Here is a 15,309-nt window from a genome sequence, read left to right on the forward strand (position 1 = left end):
CTTGAGGAAATGAATAAAACTAAAACGTTCAAGTAACAAGGCTGAAATCCTCCTTATGCAGCATCAATACCCAAACTTTCTTTTAAATTCAGTGTCTCCAGTCTGTGGGAAGATGCTCTAGGTTGTACTCTGTTGCTTCAGTGAGTTGGTGAAATTATTAAAATAATACTGTTACAATAGAAGTAACTTTAAAACACCCAAATTTATTTTTTTGTTTTACTCTTTTTCTCCTTTCTTTTTTCCAAGTAGAATATCCAAGGGAGAGAAAGTTTTTATTATTAAAAACAGTATTTTTTGAGAAAGTTGGTAAACTTAGCTCTTTTTTAATTTCCTTGACTCCTCTTTATTGTGCTCTGTTAATGGTGAGAGTTCACTGTGGCATAGAAATGTTTTTATAGCAACCAGTCAGATGCTCACACTGACCAATCCATAGACCATGCTAGATACCACAGATCAGCACCATGGGCAAAGGAGAAGGACTGGCCCTCGAAGCCGGCCAAAGCGGGATCATTTTGATCAAGATTTTCTTGCTCTAAATTAACTGGTTCTCCTTATAAATGATCTCTTTAGTTAGTTGGACTGTGGTTCTAAAACTTGGTTTTATAGGCACAGGCCCAAGCAAATAGGCTGGACTTCACTCCTGCATCTTCTGATTCCTGGTGTTTTACTAATGTGTTTAGTGACCTGAAGTTAAATACTAAACCTCCTTGTACCTCCATTTCCTTTAAAGTATGACTCTCCCAGTTTAACGAACATGATTCTGAGGATAGCCAGAGAAAGGAAATAAAGGAGACTTTATGAAATACATAGTTCTGCAGCACTTCTTCCTGCCCCCTTGCATCTATTTTAGTACTCACCACCTCTGGAGGGACGTGCCAATTTTTAGGGAAGGGGAATGGGCTGTGTTCCCAATAAATGCCTGCATGCCTTACTTAGCCTTAGCCTTGCTGAATTTGGAAGGCAGAGCATGTGAGCACTTAAGCCACTTGATCAACCTTGACAGGCAACACTGAGGAACTTCAAGCTTTCATGACAACCAGAAGTGCACACCGTCTGCAGGGTATCTGTTTATGTTCAATCGTATCTTCTCCCCAAGTGTGAAAATTAGTGTTACTCAATTTAGGCTCTGATTTTCCATACTTAACAAGCAGATCTAATTGAAGAACTGTCTCTTGGTCATGTATTGATATCTTGGTCATTAACCATTTCTTGGTCATTAATTGATATTGTCTATAGCAAGTGAACATGGGTTTTGATTTTCACACTGAAGGTCTTAAAATTACTGTTTGCTTGGCATTCCTGCTATTATTTTGAAAAATTGGGCCTCTTAAGCTTCTTTATGGTCTGCATTCCTTGCACTGCATAGCAGGACAGATAAATAGAGTAAGGCCAGACTGCGAAACAGACCAAAATCTGTTTGCATCACAAGTGGTATCAAGGAACCCTCACTTTTCCTAATGACTTAGAACCAGGAAATCCATGGGCAGCCTCCACTTAAATGGCAGTTGCTTAGAGAAGACTTTCTGAGATGATAAGGTTAGATGATCCTTTTATATACTCCCCAACGTCCTGTACTTTTTTTTTTTTTTTTTTTTTTTAGTAAACACTCATCACGAGTGCAAATAAGAAACTGTTTGGATAATCATTTTCTGTTTTCTCCCTTTGAACTGTATGCACTCGAAGTGCAGGGGCCCTGTCTGTCTGTCATCATCACCATTGTAGCCCCAGCTCATTGTTTTTCCAGAACTTGGCCCAATGCATAGTGCTTAGAGACATTTAACAAATATTTGCTCAATGTTGAATGAAATGATGATCATTATTATTTGTTCAAACAAGTAGTTAAAAGTTAATTACTATGAACTAGCTGTGTGCTAGCCATGGTCAGCAAACTTTGTTAAGGGCCACATGTATATATTGCAGGCTCTGAGGCCACAACTACTCAAGTCTGTGTCTTGCCCAAAAGCCACCACTGATGATTCATTAACAAATGGGTGTGGCCATGTCCCAATCAAACCTTATTTACAAAAACAGGCTGTGGGCTGGATTAGGCCCACAGCCAGAGTTTGCTGCCTTTAATTCCAGGCACTTGTTATAGAAGAGGAAGATGAAGAAGGGACCCCAGCAAAAGGAGAATCGAAGAAGAATCAAAATTAGGAACTTCAGAAGTGTTCCCTAGATCTTACTTTGTAAATTGCCTTAATTTCAAAAAGGATATAATTGTTCATTCTTTTGTAATCCCATATCAGGGGAGCATGATTATGATCATTTTAGAAAAACTGAGAAAACAAAGATACATAGAAATGCAGTCACAAATCTTAGTTACCCAGTGAGGATCCCAAATTAGCCAACAATGTAGACAGTGCTGGGCAGTTCTAGTCTTGTGGTTAGCCATGAGGGTTTGTTGCCTTGAGAGAGAGGGCTCTCTCAGTGGGGCCACGAGTTCCTGCCATAGCATCCTGTCATGAGATGAGTTGGGCAGGTTTGATTATCAACTATGGAGAATATCTTAAAAGTTGCATGTCTGATCACAAGCAATGCATGTGTCCTCTGAAGCAAGAGTTTCATTGTCACTGTGAGTAACAGTGTCCTCATGGTTTTGACCTGCTGGTTAAAAGCTCATCCTCAGGTGGAGTTGCAAGTTTGAACCCAGTCACTATCCTTCTGGTCCTGGTGTGGTCATATCACGAGAGTGACAGAGACCAATACTAATCAAGCACTTACTAGAGCCAAGCACTATGCTAGCCTGCACAGGGACATTATTTCTTAATCCTCCAAGCAGTCCTTTGAGGTCGGTATTACAGGTATCTTACAGGTAAGGAAACCGAGGCACAGGAAGATTAAGTAACTTGGCCATCTTCATACAAGCTGGTAAATGGAGCAAACAGATTTTGGAACCCAGGCCATTCTGACTGGGCCAGATGGGTGGAGAGAGGCTGGAATGAGAGAAGCATTGAACTCCCGGTGACTTTGGAGCTCAGTATAGCATCCACATTTTGCAAAAGCTGAAACTGCAACTGAGAGTAATCAAGTGGTTTGCCCAAGATTCCACACTGGAAAATTGGGACTAAACCACAGCTAGAATTGGGACCTCCTTTTTCTTATTTTTTTTCCTTCCCTTTTTCCAAAAAGTCAATTCTATTATCCCCTGGTGAGTGAAGAATTTTACATTTTTTACCATGGGAGGAATCCTGGATAGCAAAAAGTTTTGTACTAGAAATCTTATTTGGTTGCAAATAATTTAACTCAGTACTGTGACTTAATAATAAAGTATTCAGATGATAAATAATGTTCTGTGCTTCTGACTTCTTATTCTATCTTTGAACTTGAGCCAGTTATAATAAAAGGTCTGTTTGTTAAACTAGGATATCCTCTTTAGTTAGCCTCCAACACAAAAGTTTTTGAGAGAAGAATAGAATTTAGAGTCTAAAAAATTATCTTCTCAAAATGTCTGTGAAATAAAACTTTTTGTTCTCTGGATGATGAAATAAAAACATAAGCAGAACACAATGAGTAACTCTGTGGTGTGGGTTCTTAACAATTAGTTTTTTGGAACTATTTTTAGTTCACGAATTATGGTGAGAGCCTACAGCTGTATCTAGAGGGAACCAGAGAACTTTGAAGGGGTCAAAGTGTTTGTTTGAAGTCCAGAAAATTTGGTCTTACACCATTAAAAATAAGCTTGCATCTGCTACTAATTTTCCTCCTTGCTTACAAAAACTGTGGTTTGGTGAAAAGAAGAGAGAAAAAGGATCTGTTCAAAGCAAGTCACAAAAACGACAATGGGAGCGGTTGCAGAAGTTAAAATAAAGGAAGGGAGGACATATGATTGCAGGCAGCACATTACTCCCTCTGACCAGTCCTGGCACAGACCTCTTCTTTCCTCAGATACAATAATTTCCACAGCCAGTCTGGTGTTAAGGTACATCTGCCATTCAGAGGGACTATTTTTTATAACATTTTCTTAATGGACACAATACCTTTTATTTTGTTTATTTTTTATGTGATGGGGGATCGAACCCAGTGCCTCACACATGCTAAGCAAATGCACTACCACTGATCCACCACCCCAGCTCCCAGAGGGACCATTTTAAAAATAGAATCACTTATAACAACCTCCTTTCTCAAAGCCTATGAGCAAAAACACATCTCAAGAGGGCAGTACCTCTATGACTTAATTATATTCTGCTAGGCTCACCTCTTAAGGATATTACCATCCTAACACTGCCATCCTGAGGACCAGGACTCTAGCACATGAATCTGTAGGGGTCAGACTCAAACCATGTCTAGATCATAGCAGCCAGACATTACCTTCTCTCCCTTCCTTCCCTGTCTCTCCCAGGGCTTTGTAGAATAGAGGTTTTTTTGATCTCCTGCTTTTAATTTTTCTATTACAGAGTTCATTTAAAGACAGTTTACTCTTCCAACCATTTAAAGCTAGCCTTCACTGGAGCGTTCCTGTGGCTGTCAATAAACCTACTTAGCTGCCACCCATAACCTGTATGTCCATTGCCTGCCGCAACAAGGCAACCTGCACTGGAGTACAGGGATGGCTCCAGGTCGAAGACACGTTTTACCAGAGAATCTTTATCAGCAGATTTTAAAAAGAAAAATCTGCTTGAGCCAGCCTAAGCCCAAATAAGAGGACTGTGTTTTAAGTTTATATAAGTGTGTAATGGCGCTCACAGGCAGGACGTGTAGGCAGGCCTCCCCAGGGCTAGGAGCCTATGAGAATCAAGTCGCAGTCTGCACTTAGGAGTCTGACTGTAAGAATGTGTTTCCTGCTCTCCTCACATAGACCCTCATCCACCTTTCTGTATACATCTGCATGATCCTTCATTCCCTTTAGTGTGGTTTTCTCTGTTTTTACCCAGAGAGAAACAGCTAGGTTGCCCATGCTATTACCACTTCTCCCAAGCTCCCACTTACAAATTTCCAAATGAGAGACTGGTTGGACTACCTCTTTAGTGGCCCTGCAGGTTGGATCAGCTATCAGATGGGAGCGATAGGTAGAGATAGATGGGAAGGGCTTTATGCTGTGGATGTGGCTTCCTGCCAGAACTTACCCTGCAGAAGGAGGATTGCAGTGGATAGCTCTTTGGAATGGGGCATTGACTGGGTAGATACCATGAAAGTTGTCTACTCTAGAGAGAATCCAAGTTAGGAAGCCTTTGCCTCTGGAAGGCCTTCTCCCAGTGAACTCCACTGCCATTATGCACAGGAGGGTCTGGACACTGCCGTGTCTCTCCTCAGCCTCTCCACCTTGCCTCCTCTTTGTCTATGGCCTCTTCTGTCTAAGCTTATTTCACTCAATGAGTCTCAAGAGACAGGACCCCAAAGTCAGTCTCATCAGACTAGAACAAGATTTCTAGTCAGTGGCATCTCAGGAAAAGGTTTGTTGAATTGTGCCCACCTCCTCTTCCTTTAACTCTGTCTCTACCATCTGCTTCTCCTACATCCAAAGCAATAAGAACCTTCCCCAAGAAATGCCAGGGAGATACCTGACTCAGAACCAGATGCTTGAACAGACTATCATTATGGGAAATAATTGAGATTTGCAACAGAATTAGCTTGGTCTGTTTTTATGCCCACAAAACACACACACACACACACACACACACACACACACACACACACACACACACACACACACACACGTATACACCAGAATAGCTCCAACCCTGTTCCCCTCAAATCCAATCAATGGTCAAACTCTGCTCCAGATGAGAGAAGCAAAGAGAGAGAAAAACATCAATCTCTTAGGTCACCCCTGGGTCAGAGAGGCAGCAGCTGGACTCTTCTACCCCTCGGTTCTCTGGCCCATAAGGAAAAGTGCATCAAAACTCATTATTATTAGAAAAGCTCGGAAATTCATTCTTTCTTTAGAAGGGCCGGGTTACAGCTTTGCTGCCTTCATGATTCCCAAGCATAATTGGCGACTGAATTAGAAGATGGCAACACATCCCACCCCCAGGCAGACCCCACCCTCAGCATTTCTCAACAGAATTTACTAGAGTCCACCATCCTGTCATCTAGATGAGCCTGTGTCATCTAGCCTCAGTGGAGCTCAGTGCTCAACTAGAGGTCACAGAAACAGTGTCAGCAGGCTGTCCACTTTGAACTGGCAAAGAAGAGGGTAGGATGGAGAGGGAGCATCCTCACATTAGGGGGCCCAGTTCTGGTTTCCATTCACTTCTGCTCTTTCCTCAAGCGAGAGCTACAAGTGGGGCCACAGACCTTGGAGCAGTATCACAGTTAGTTTTGCTTCAGATTTCTCCTTTGTCAAATGGGACTGATAGGGGATTAGAGAAGGTTCTGCTGGTAAGTTTCCAGGAATATACGTTAGCTCTTGTTATTATTTATCAGGTACCCGCTACGGGCCAGGTCTTCTGGTAAGCATTTCACTGATAGCCCTCTTATGCCTCCCAACAGTCCTGCGCTCGCTCCCTAGTTTGCTTGGAGGAGATGGAGTCTCAGAGAGGTGAAGTCACATGTCCAGAGTCAACTGGTATGCGAAGGTGCCAGGATCCAACCAGGCTGGCCTGGCCTCGGAGCCTGTGCCATCGCTGTGGTTTCGAGAGTAAACAGTGTACAAGCAGACATCCTCTGTGCAGTGGGCCCAGAGCCATCAGGCTAAACAACCCTGCTCCACACTGTTCTGGGTAATTCGTATCCACTGAGCAAACAGACCATTCTGGGCACGAATTCCCTTGTGTCAACTTGCCTGTTCTAGGAATTCTCAGTATATACGTTGGAGCCTGACCAAAAATTCACAGCAAGTCTGGCCTTTTTTGAGATCCATCCCATTGGACTTAGATAGTAATAAACTGAAGGACCCTTCAAAAAAAGGAAAAGAAAAAAAAAAACACTCAGTGACCCTTTCTAGGAGCTGGGGACTCACTCCTGTCTTCTCCCAAAGGATGACTCTTGAGAAATTCTTGTACACCTCAGAGTTCTCATGTCTTGAAAGACTCAGGGAACCCAGCTGCCCCACCTGTGGCTCCCTTTCCTTGCCCCAGGCCTAGCTAGACCTTTTCTCTCTCCTCATAGCACCCTCTGCATGCATCTATTAGAGTAACTTGTCACAGCACTTTTCCATGTCCTGGCCTCTTCCTGCCTGTTTGAGAACAGAATGCACCTCTTACTCACCGTATAGCCCCAGAATATGTCACATTTCCTGGCACAGCAATAATAACCAAATTGTTATCCTAGTTGACATTTATTGGGTACTTAATTATCCCTTTTGAAGTAAGTACTATTGTGTACCTGACTTTAAAAGTAAGGAAAATGTAGCCAGACGTGGTGGTGCATGCCTGTAATCCCAGCAGCTTGGGAAGCTGAAGCAGGAGGATCGCAAGTTCAAAGCCAGCCTCAGCAAAAGCAAGGCGCTAAGCAACTCAGTGAGACCCTGTCTCTAAATAAATATGAAATAGGACTGGGGATGTGGCTCAGTGGTCAAGTGCCCCTGAGATTAATACCTGGTACCCCACCCCCCAAAAAAGTAAGGGAAATGGGGCACATAGAGATTCACTTACTTTGAAAGTCACAAAACCATAGGTGGTAAGGTAGAGCTGGATAAGAACCTAAGTGGCCTAAGTCTAGACTCCAGCTTTTAACCATATTCTGTGTTGCCTCCATGCAGTGCTTGCTTAATTAATGTGTGTAAATGGTTCTGCACATGAATGTAATTGCTGGGTTTTGGGAAATATGATCTGACCATGGCATACTTCAATTTGTGACATATTTTAATCTCGTGTCCTGCTTCTGTGATTCTGGAAAGGCAGCCCTTGTGAGCATGCATTAGAGAGGTACAAATGCAAATTCTGCCTCCCCCATTGATGAGCATCACTTCTTGGGGACAGTCACTTATACATTCTTAGTGACATTTTCCTCAACTGGAAGATAGGAATAATAATGGTGCCTACCTCATACAGTAACTCAGAATAAAGGAAATACCGAGGGAATAATTAAAGTGAATGATATAAGTAACCATTCCTGGAACACAGTACTCACTCAACAAACACAAGCAGATATTGTTGTTATTATCACTGTCGTCATGGACATTGTTTTTAAACCTTGATCATTGAGATTACTATTTCCTATCAGAGGGCAGATACCTCTGAGCCAGTGTGAGCGATAAAGATATAGCTGCAACATGAAGTCCAAAGTCACGAAACTCAGGACAGAGATGGTTTGTCCCATGTACTGCAAAGTATTCCAGAACTTTTGGAGTTTAATCAATATTGGCACCACACTGTGGGGTTCAGGGAGCCTGGGCAGGGAGTGAACTGGGGAAGTCCATGGTCAGTACAAACCTCTGATGAGCAGTGGCTTCTCCATGAACAGTGGGACAAAGGTAGAGTGGACAGCTGTACAGCCGAGGCTGATGGGATATCACAGGATGCTGAATGTGTAACAGCTAACAAGAGCTACAATTTATTGTTCAGTTGGCATTGAACTTGGCATATAAGAGAGTCTCATTTGCTCACTCAGCAATATTATTCAGCCAGCCACTCTTTCGGGCCAGGGAATATAGAATAAAACATACAAAATATTCACGTCTTTTGCACTTTACATGGGTCTACACTGACTGAGGTGTCACAACAACACTGTGATGCAAATGCTGTCATTTTCATCAAGGAGATAAGGGAGCTGAGGTTCAGAGAGGTCCAATTACCTTGCCTGGGGCCTCATAATTGGGAAGTGGTGGGCCTGGGCTTTGAATCCAGGTCTTCCTGGTGTTCAACTCAATTCTTCAACCACTCCATGATACTACATAGCAAGGAAACAGCAAATTCTGGAATCGTGTGTGTTGCAGGGATTTGTTAATTTAGAACTCTGTCTTGGCAGCTGTCATTGTGTCATGGTAATAATTGCAATCCTCAATTTGCTCAGAACAAGAAATTTTGGTTGTAGCTCCTGTTCATAAGTCCCACCTGTCATTTTACTGCTTCTGATCAAAATTGATGTATACTCAGCAGCCTCAACAAAGAGAGGAACTTCTATGTTTAGGTCAATAACCAAGTAGAGGCCCTGGAATCCAGTGGTTCATTCCCAGCAGTGCCTGCTTAGCAATTCCTGGGTGCCCTCCAAGGCTGGACAAGACCAGCAGGTACCCTGTCCATTGAAACATTATCTGACCAGGGAGCTGGTGCTCAGATGTCAGTGAGTTTGGACAGAAAGAAAGAAATGCTGTGGCCTATTCAGGGCTGTGGGTGGTGGGCAGCTGTTGGCCCATTTGTTCAGGCTCTTGCATGCCCATTTTCCTTGGATTGGAAAGGAAGTTTCATGGGCAGCATTTCAAATACCACTGAAAGGGGAAGGAGGAGGGCAGTTGGTGACTGCAATAAAGCACCAAGAGCCCCAAAGCAGTGCTATTTGGGGTCAGGATCTTGGTGGGCTCATTTTGTTTCTAGGAAGCACAGGCACTACTTAAGATTAAAAGTTTACTCATTCAGCAGAAGCTGCTCCATGGCCCTCTGATCCCATCCACATAATTTCACAGTGTGAGGGCAGTGCAGTGGACGTTGTAGTAGGACATCGGGAGATCCGAATTCTGGACCTGGTTCCACCCCAGCGGGCTTTCCTTTCCTTACCCATAAAGCAAAGGGGATAGAACTGAATTTTGATGTTTCCTACAGTCCCTTCTGGCTCTAAAGTTGTGATTTATTATCTGATATTTGTAGCCTTCTAGTCTTTTTAATTTTCATGCCCTGTCTTCAAAACCACATCTTTCTGCTCCTTTACTGCAGCATTCTTTCTATTGCTTCAGAGTCCACAGTACTTCTCTTTAATTTCTGATACTTATTTGTTAAATGAATGAATGACTACATGTAAGAGGGAATAATGAGTGAGTACAACCACTGTTAACATGCTGGTGTCGCACCCAGACTGGGACTCTGTGCTTCAGGGTGGATTGCTAGGATGTGACATGGGCACACCAAAATCAATTTCTGATTATTGCTCTTACAATGATATATCTTATTTTCTGTAAATATGGAATAGTGTATGTGCGTGTGGTTTTGTAACCACCTTTTATCAACGGTGAAGTTTTTTTCTCTGTCACCAAGATTCTCTTATTTAATTTTAATGGCTGCATCCTATTCTGTTGTAGAGTTTACAGTCGTCTATTTAACCAACTCCTGACCCTTACTTTCACATTGAGTTTTCTGTACCATAAATGACATATAGTTTACTTTAAAAACAAAATACATTGCTTTGGTAACAAGAAACACATTTTCCCTTAAGAAATTGCTCATCCCATGACTCTGTGAACACTCCTGCTTAATCTAGAACAGCAGTCTGTAGAGGGAGGTGGAGAGAGGAACTGAGGACACCCCAGCCTGGCTTACACATGCAGAAAGAATCACAATCACTGGCACTTATATTGCCTTTGAAGGACTGTGAAGCATTGGTCCCTTTTGTCTCTTGAATAGGACTAGGAGAAAATGTGGGGCCAGGTCATATGAAAAGAGGATCCAGCTTGAGATTAAGGCCTGGACTGGAAACTCCCCTCTACTGTCTGGCCTCAGACAAAACAAAACTTGGTTTATTTTTCTGTGAATGACAATATTCATATCATTACTTTTACAGACTTGGAAAATGGAGGCAGAGGAGGTGGGGCATAAAATGAGATAGTGGATACAAGGTTGATTTGATTGATCTGTTTGAAGCACTGAAGTCAATGTTCTAGGGAAGTGAGTTATGGAGAGCATGAGGTGGCTAGTTCTTAACTGCAGTCTGGAATGTCTCTGGAGTTAATAGTGGTTTTTGAGAAAGTCCTCACCTTACATACCACTATTAAGAGAGAGCAATAGCGGTAATTCAATCCTTTACCGTTTGCATGCGTTTTTATTTTTAATCCTTGCCAGATGTAGACTGGCCGTGAGCCCAGAGACTGAGCTTTTTTTTGATAGAGGTGGTTTTGTTCTTGTCTCCTTCTAGACAAAGAGTTCTTAAAGGAAAAGGAGAAGTTAGAGATGGAGTTAGCAGCTGTGCGCACTGCGAGTGAGGACCATCGGAGACACATTGAGATCCTGGACCAGGCTTTGAGCAATGCCCAGGCCAGAGTCATCAAGCTGGAAGAGGAGGTGAGACCAGGCTGGAGGGTGATTGGGTCAGGGAGGAGGGAGGCAGAGCCCTGAGGGCCTTCCCTTCCTTTTCCTACCCCTGCTTACTTTAACCAGATCCAGATCCAAGAAGTTGAGACCGGGGAGGGATGTGGGAAACCTCCCAAATATAAATGAATAAAAGCAGCATTTATCCACCCCAGAGCCAGGCAGAGTATGAAAGGCACACATGAATACCATCAGCAAAGAGCTCACAGCCTTAGGCCCCGCCTGCAGCCCACTGGTAGGCAAGTGTCCAGAGCTGGCAATAAATATAAGGACAGGAAACCACTGGTGCCTGTGCAGAGAAGGGACTAACGATTTTTGGAAAGTAGTTCAGTCCCTGTGTCTTTAGGCTCCCGATTACATAGAAAAAGGCAAAAGCCTTCTGGTGGAGTAGTGTGGGGTGGTATCCTGTAGATGTGTTTCTAATTTCCAGAGGTTGTCTTGACCCATACAGTACCTCCTGCTCCTAGTCCAGGAAATTTGGATCCCACTCAAACACCGGATTTAATAGAGTCTGATGAAATCACCCTTCAGCTTAACTTTTGTGATGTGCATTTTCCCTTTAAGCCTGACTAAGCAGTCAGAATAACCATTTCTGAGGTTCAAGCCAGAGAGGAGCCTGGCTGTGAGGTCAAGGCAAGAGAGGAAGGGAGGTGCATCCAGGCAGCCAGGGGCCTGTGCCCGCACCATCCAGCTCCCTGGAGGACACAGGCACCCCTGTGCTGTGGAGATGACCTGAGCAGATTCCCTCCTGGGAGGCAAATGTGCCGTGTCAGCAAGAGGTTTAACTGAAACAGTCTACGTCAGTACTTAGCTGGATGCTTTGGCATACAAACAACAACTGTGCAACTGTGGGTTGTTGAAAAAAAAGAAAAAAAAAGTTTTCCTTTCAGAAAATGTTACCTGGGACCAGGTAACTCAGATGTCCCCGTAAACCTCAATACTTGAAGGGAATGCAGCTGGAGAGGAGGGATTTTGGTAAACAAGGGCCTTGCCCAGTAGAAGCCTCAGAAACCCGGTGTAGGGACTGTGATTCTAATATTAGCGGGAGCATCCTGAGCAGCAGCTGAGTATTTCGCTTGTCACCACAGAAAATGACCTGAACCCTTGAAGGACAGGAGGTCTGTTCTGAGGAAGGGAGGCCTGGACTTATTATTGTCATCACTGAAATCACTTCCTGTGGCTCTGTCTTTCTGTATGGAACTGAGGACAATCATAATTTTTTAAATTGTTATACTGTTCAAGTGAAAGCTGGCTGTGGGATCCTTGAAGACAGGCTCTTTACAGTCACCATTAGGGTTTCTTCTTGTCATGGTTTTTATGAAACATCCTTGCTTAGTGGCGTCTCATGTATCTAACTTCCAGCCTCACTGCTTGTTCTTATTGAAGTTTCTTTCGAAAGGTCTTAATTCAGTGCACATGCCTACACTAGCTTACTGTGGTGGTTGAAAGTAGACTGTAGAGCCAAGTGTGGAGGTGAGATGTGAGCCCCAGGACATATCAACTGTTTGGCCTTGTGCAGGTCACTCAGCTTCTTCGAACTGGGTTTTCTCATCTCTCAAATGGGGATAATAAAGGACTGTACCTCCTACTACCTTTGGGAGGATTAAATGAGATACTCCATAACACACCATGCTTGATGTGGTAGTGCTCTAAAAATGTTGGCTCTTATCATCACTGTTGCAGATGCTTCTCATCATGATGTATTCCTGCTAGATTTAAGGGTGATAAAAAGCAAAGGAGACAGTTCATGCCTGCAGTTGCTTAGGGATAATATTCATTCATTTATTCAACAAATACACATTAGGACACACTGCTCATTGGCCAGCAGGGACCAAAACAGACAAATCTCGGGCTGGCTTGTATTCTGTTGACTACATACTCAGGAAACTGTGTGTAGTGGAAAATGTACAAATGAACAGTACATAAAATATTGAATCCACTGAGGCTTCTAAAAAGCACAAAAACAGTGCTTATTAGGTTCTCAGAAGTCTACTAAATTGAATGAGATGTTCAAAAGCACAATGAATGAAAGGGTTCAGATAAGAACTGAACCCCCAAAAGAGAAGTAGAAAAATCTTTCAAGTTTCTGTCCCTCTTTGTAAGGTTGGAAATGCCTCCATTTTCTTCCAGTGACTTCCAAGAGGTCGGGGTATAGGTGTAGCATACAGCACTGCTGCCCACTCAGTCAGAAACAAGCAAGCTGCAAAGTCACTAACACATCCTAGCTTTTCAGCCTGGTCTCTCCTGGAGCTCAGGATTGAGTTGTCTGCAGGGCATCAGCACACCCAGGTGCAGAATGACAGGAAATTGGATCTGGTGTCTCCCACCTGAGACCAGATCAAGTAAATGCCTCAGCCTGATTTTTGGCATCAGCCAGTTCCCAGAAATCTAAAAATGTGCCTGGATTTATGAACACAAGCCAGACTCCCAAATGGAAAAAAACAAAGTCTGAGGGTAAAATTTTGAAGTTGTTGTCATGATCCTAAGTCCATGCCTGATGTGAAGTTGACATAAATCATTTCAACCTTAATTTCCATTTCCTCAGCCATTGTGTTGAGTGTTCGTTATGCCCTTCCTTGTCTCTTCAGAGCTGTTAACTTCTCAGCTCTAAAGGACTCTGAAATCTTCAGGTGAAAGTTACTCCATAAATATCTATAATAAAAAATGTTTATACTCAAATGGATATACATGCATGTATACATACACACTTCCCTCATTATAAAATAATTTATATTATAGAAAAGTAATGAAATAATAAAGCCTTTACTTTCCATACAGAATATTCAAACACAGAAATTTCTATTCTGACACACAGATGAACATGGTTAATGCTTTACATATTTCCTCCCAGTCTTTTTTCATGGGCAAACAGTTGTGATGATGTTGTATACAAGTTTTGACATTACAGAATAAGCCTTTCTTCTTGATATTAAAAACTTTTTCTCAACCTCATTTCCATTGCTATAATTAATTTAAGCAATGATCAAACATTGAGCTCAAAACTGAACAAATTATCAAATGCAGGTATCCTGGAGGGTCTTCCATTTCAAACTTCTTAGCCACTCCAGGTGTAACTGATGACCTTTGTGTGAACTTTTTCTGTCACCAGCAGCCCTGGGGGACAGGAAGAAGATGTGCACACAGCTGTGGTTTAAATAGGATCTCCAGGTAGTCCAACCCTTCCCCCACCTCACCATTGAGAATGACGGGTCTCAATTCTGTGCTTTCTTTGCTCTTCTGCACTCAGCTGCGAGAGAAGCAAGCGTATGTGGAGAAAGTTGAGAAGCTGCAACAGGCTCTGACCCAGCTGCAGTCCGCATGTGAGAAGAGAGAGCAGATGGAGCGCAGGCTGCGGACCTGGCTGGAGAGAGAGCTGGATGCACTGAGGACCCAGCAGGTGAGGGACAGGCTTGAGCAGCAGGTGAATTAGATTCTTGTCCAGAGGATGGAGGCCCCCTGTGAGCCAGCCACTGCGGTCTGCCCTGAGTGCAGCGGGGGAGTCAGGTGGGCTACTCACTGTGGAGGAACACAGAGAGGAACAAAGGGGTCACTGACTTGGGTCTAGGGGGAGGATGGAATTTGCCTTTAAGTGGCTTCAGAGAGGAGGAGATGTGAGCTGGACTTTGAAAGGTAAGGTTTAGGGTATTCAGGGGCAATAACGTGGAAGTAGAGGAAGAGGAGGATATGAAGGAGAGGGTCGTGAAACATCATGGCAAGTCTAAGGCGGTTTTGGTGCCGCTGTGAGCAGGCAATGCCCAGTGAGATCACGGTGAGGAGCATGGCTCCATCACAGAAAGCCTTGGGTCAACTAGCGGGATTGGTCTTATTCCTGTAATTAAAAGAGAGTCAACACCTCTGAGGTTTTTAAGTTGGAGGTGAATGTGACACAGAAGATCAGGGACAGAACCATCTAGAGCACAGATGGTGGCCAGGCTGAAGGCTGCTAGTGTGGTGTAGGAGCAGAATCCATGGTACAGCTGAAACCACTAGTAAGGGGTTAGAATCATAGAACATGCTGATCATCGAGTCTTCAGGAGAAGGAGTTCAAGACCCCTCCTAGGAAGTGGTACTGGCCATAAGCTATTCCTTCTGCCTCTTCTCTGCTGGCAACAGAGAGGAGATACTGGAACTCACCTCTGAGTAAGTGCTGAATAGAACAATTCAGCTCATGGTCCATGGGTACTTCAGTAGAGAG

At 43.4% G+C, this 15,309-nt stretch overlaps 1 protein-coding gene across 4 annotated transcripts in view; it reads left to right on the top strand.

The window, feature by feature from the left end:
- Amotl1 (angiomotin like 1) overlaps positions 1-15,309 on the top strand; it is a 130,189-nt gene that overhangs the window by 92,985 nt on the left and 21,895 nt on the right. For all 4 annotated transcript variants that reach the window (XM_078046885.1, XM_078046887.1, XM_078046886.1 and 1 more), the window contains 2 exons: positions 10,942-11,087; positions 14,362-14,511. In XM_078046885.1, the coding sequence (XP_077903011.1) occupies positions 10,942-11,087; positions 14,362-14,511 (296 nt within the window). The remainder of the gene's footprint in view (positions 1-10,941; positions 11,088-14,361; positions 14,512-15,309) is intronic.

This window comes from Ictidomys tridecemlineatus, chromosome 4 (genome assembly GCF_052094955.1).
Source record: "Ictidomys tridecemlineatus isolate mIctTri1 chromosome 4, mIctTri1.hap1, whole genome shotgun sequence".
Lineage (NCBI taxonomy): Eukaryota > Metazoa > Chordata > Mammalia > Rodentia > Sciuridae > Ictidomys > Ictidomys tridecemlineatus.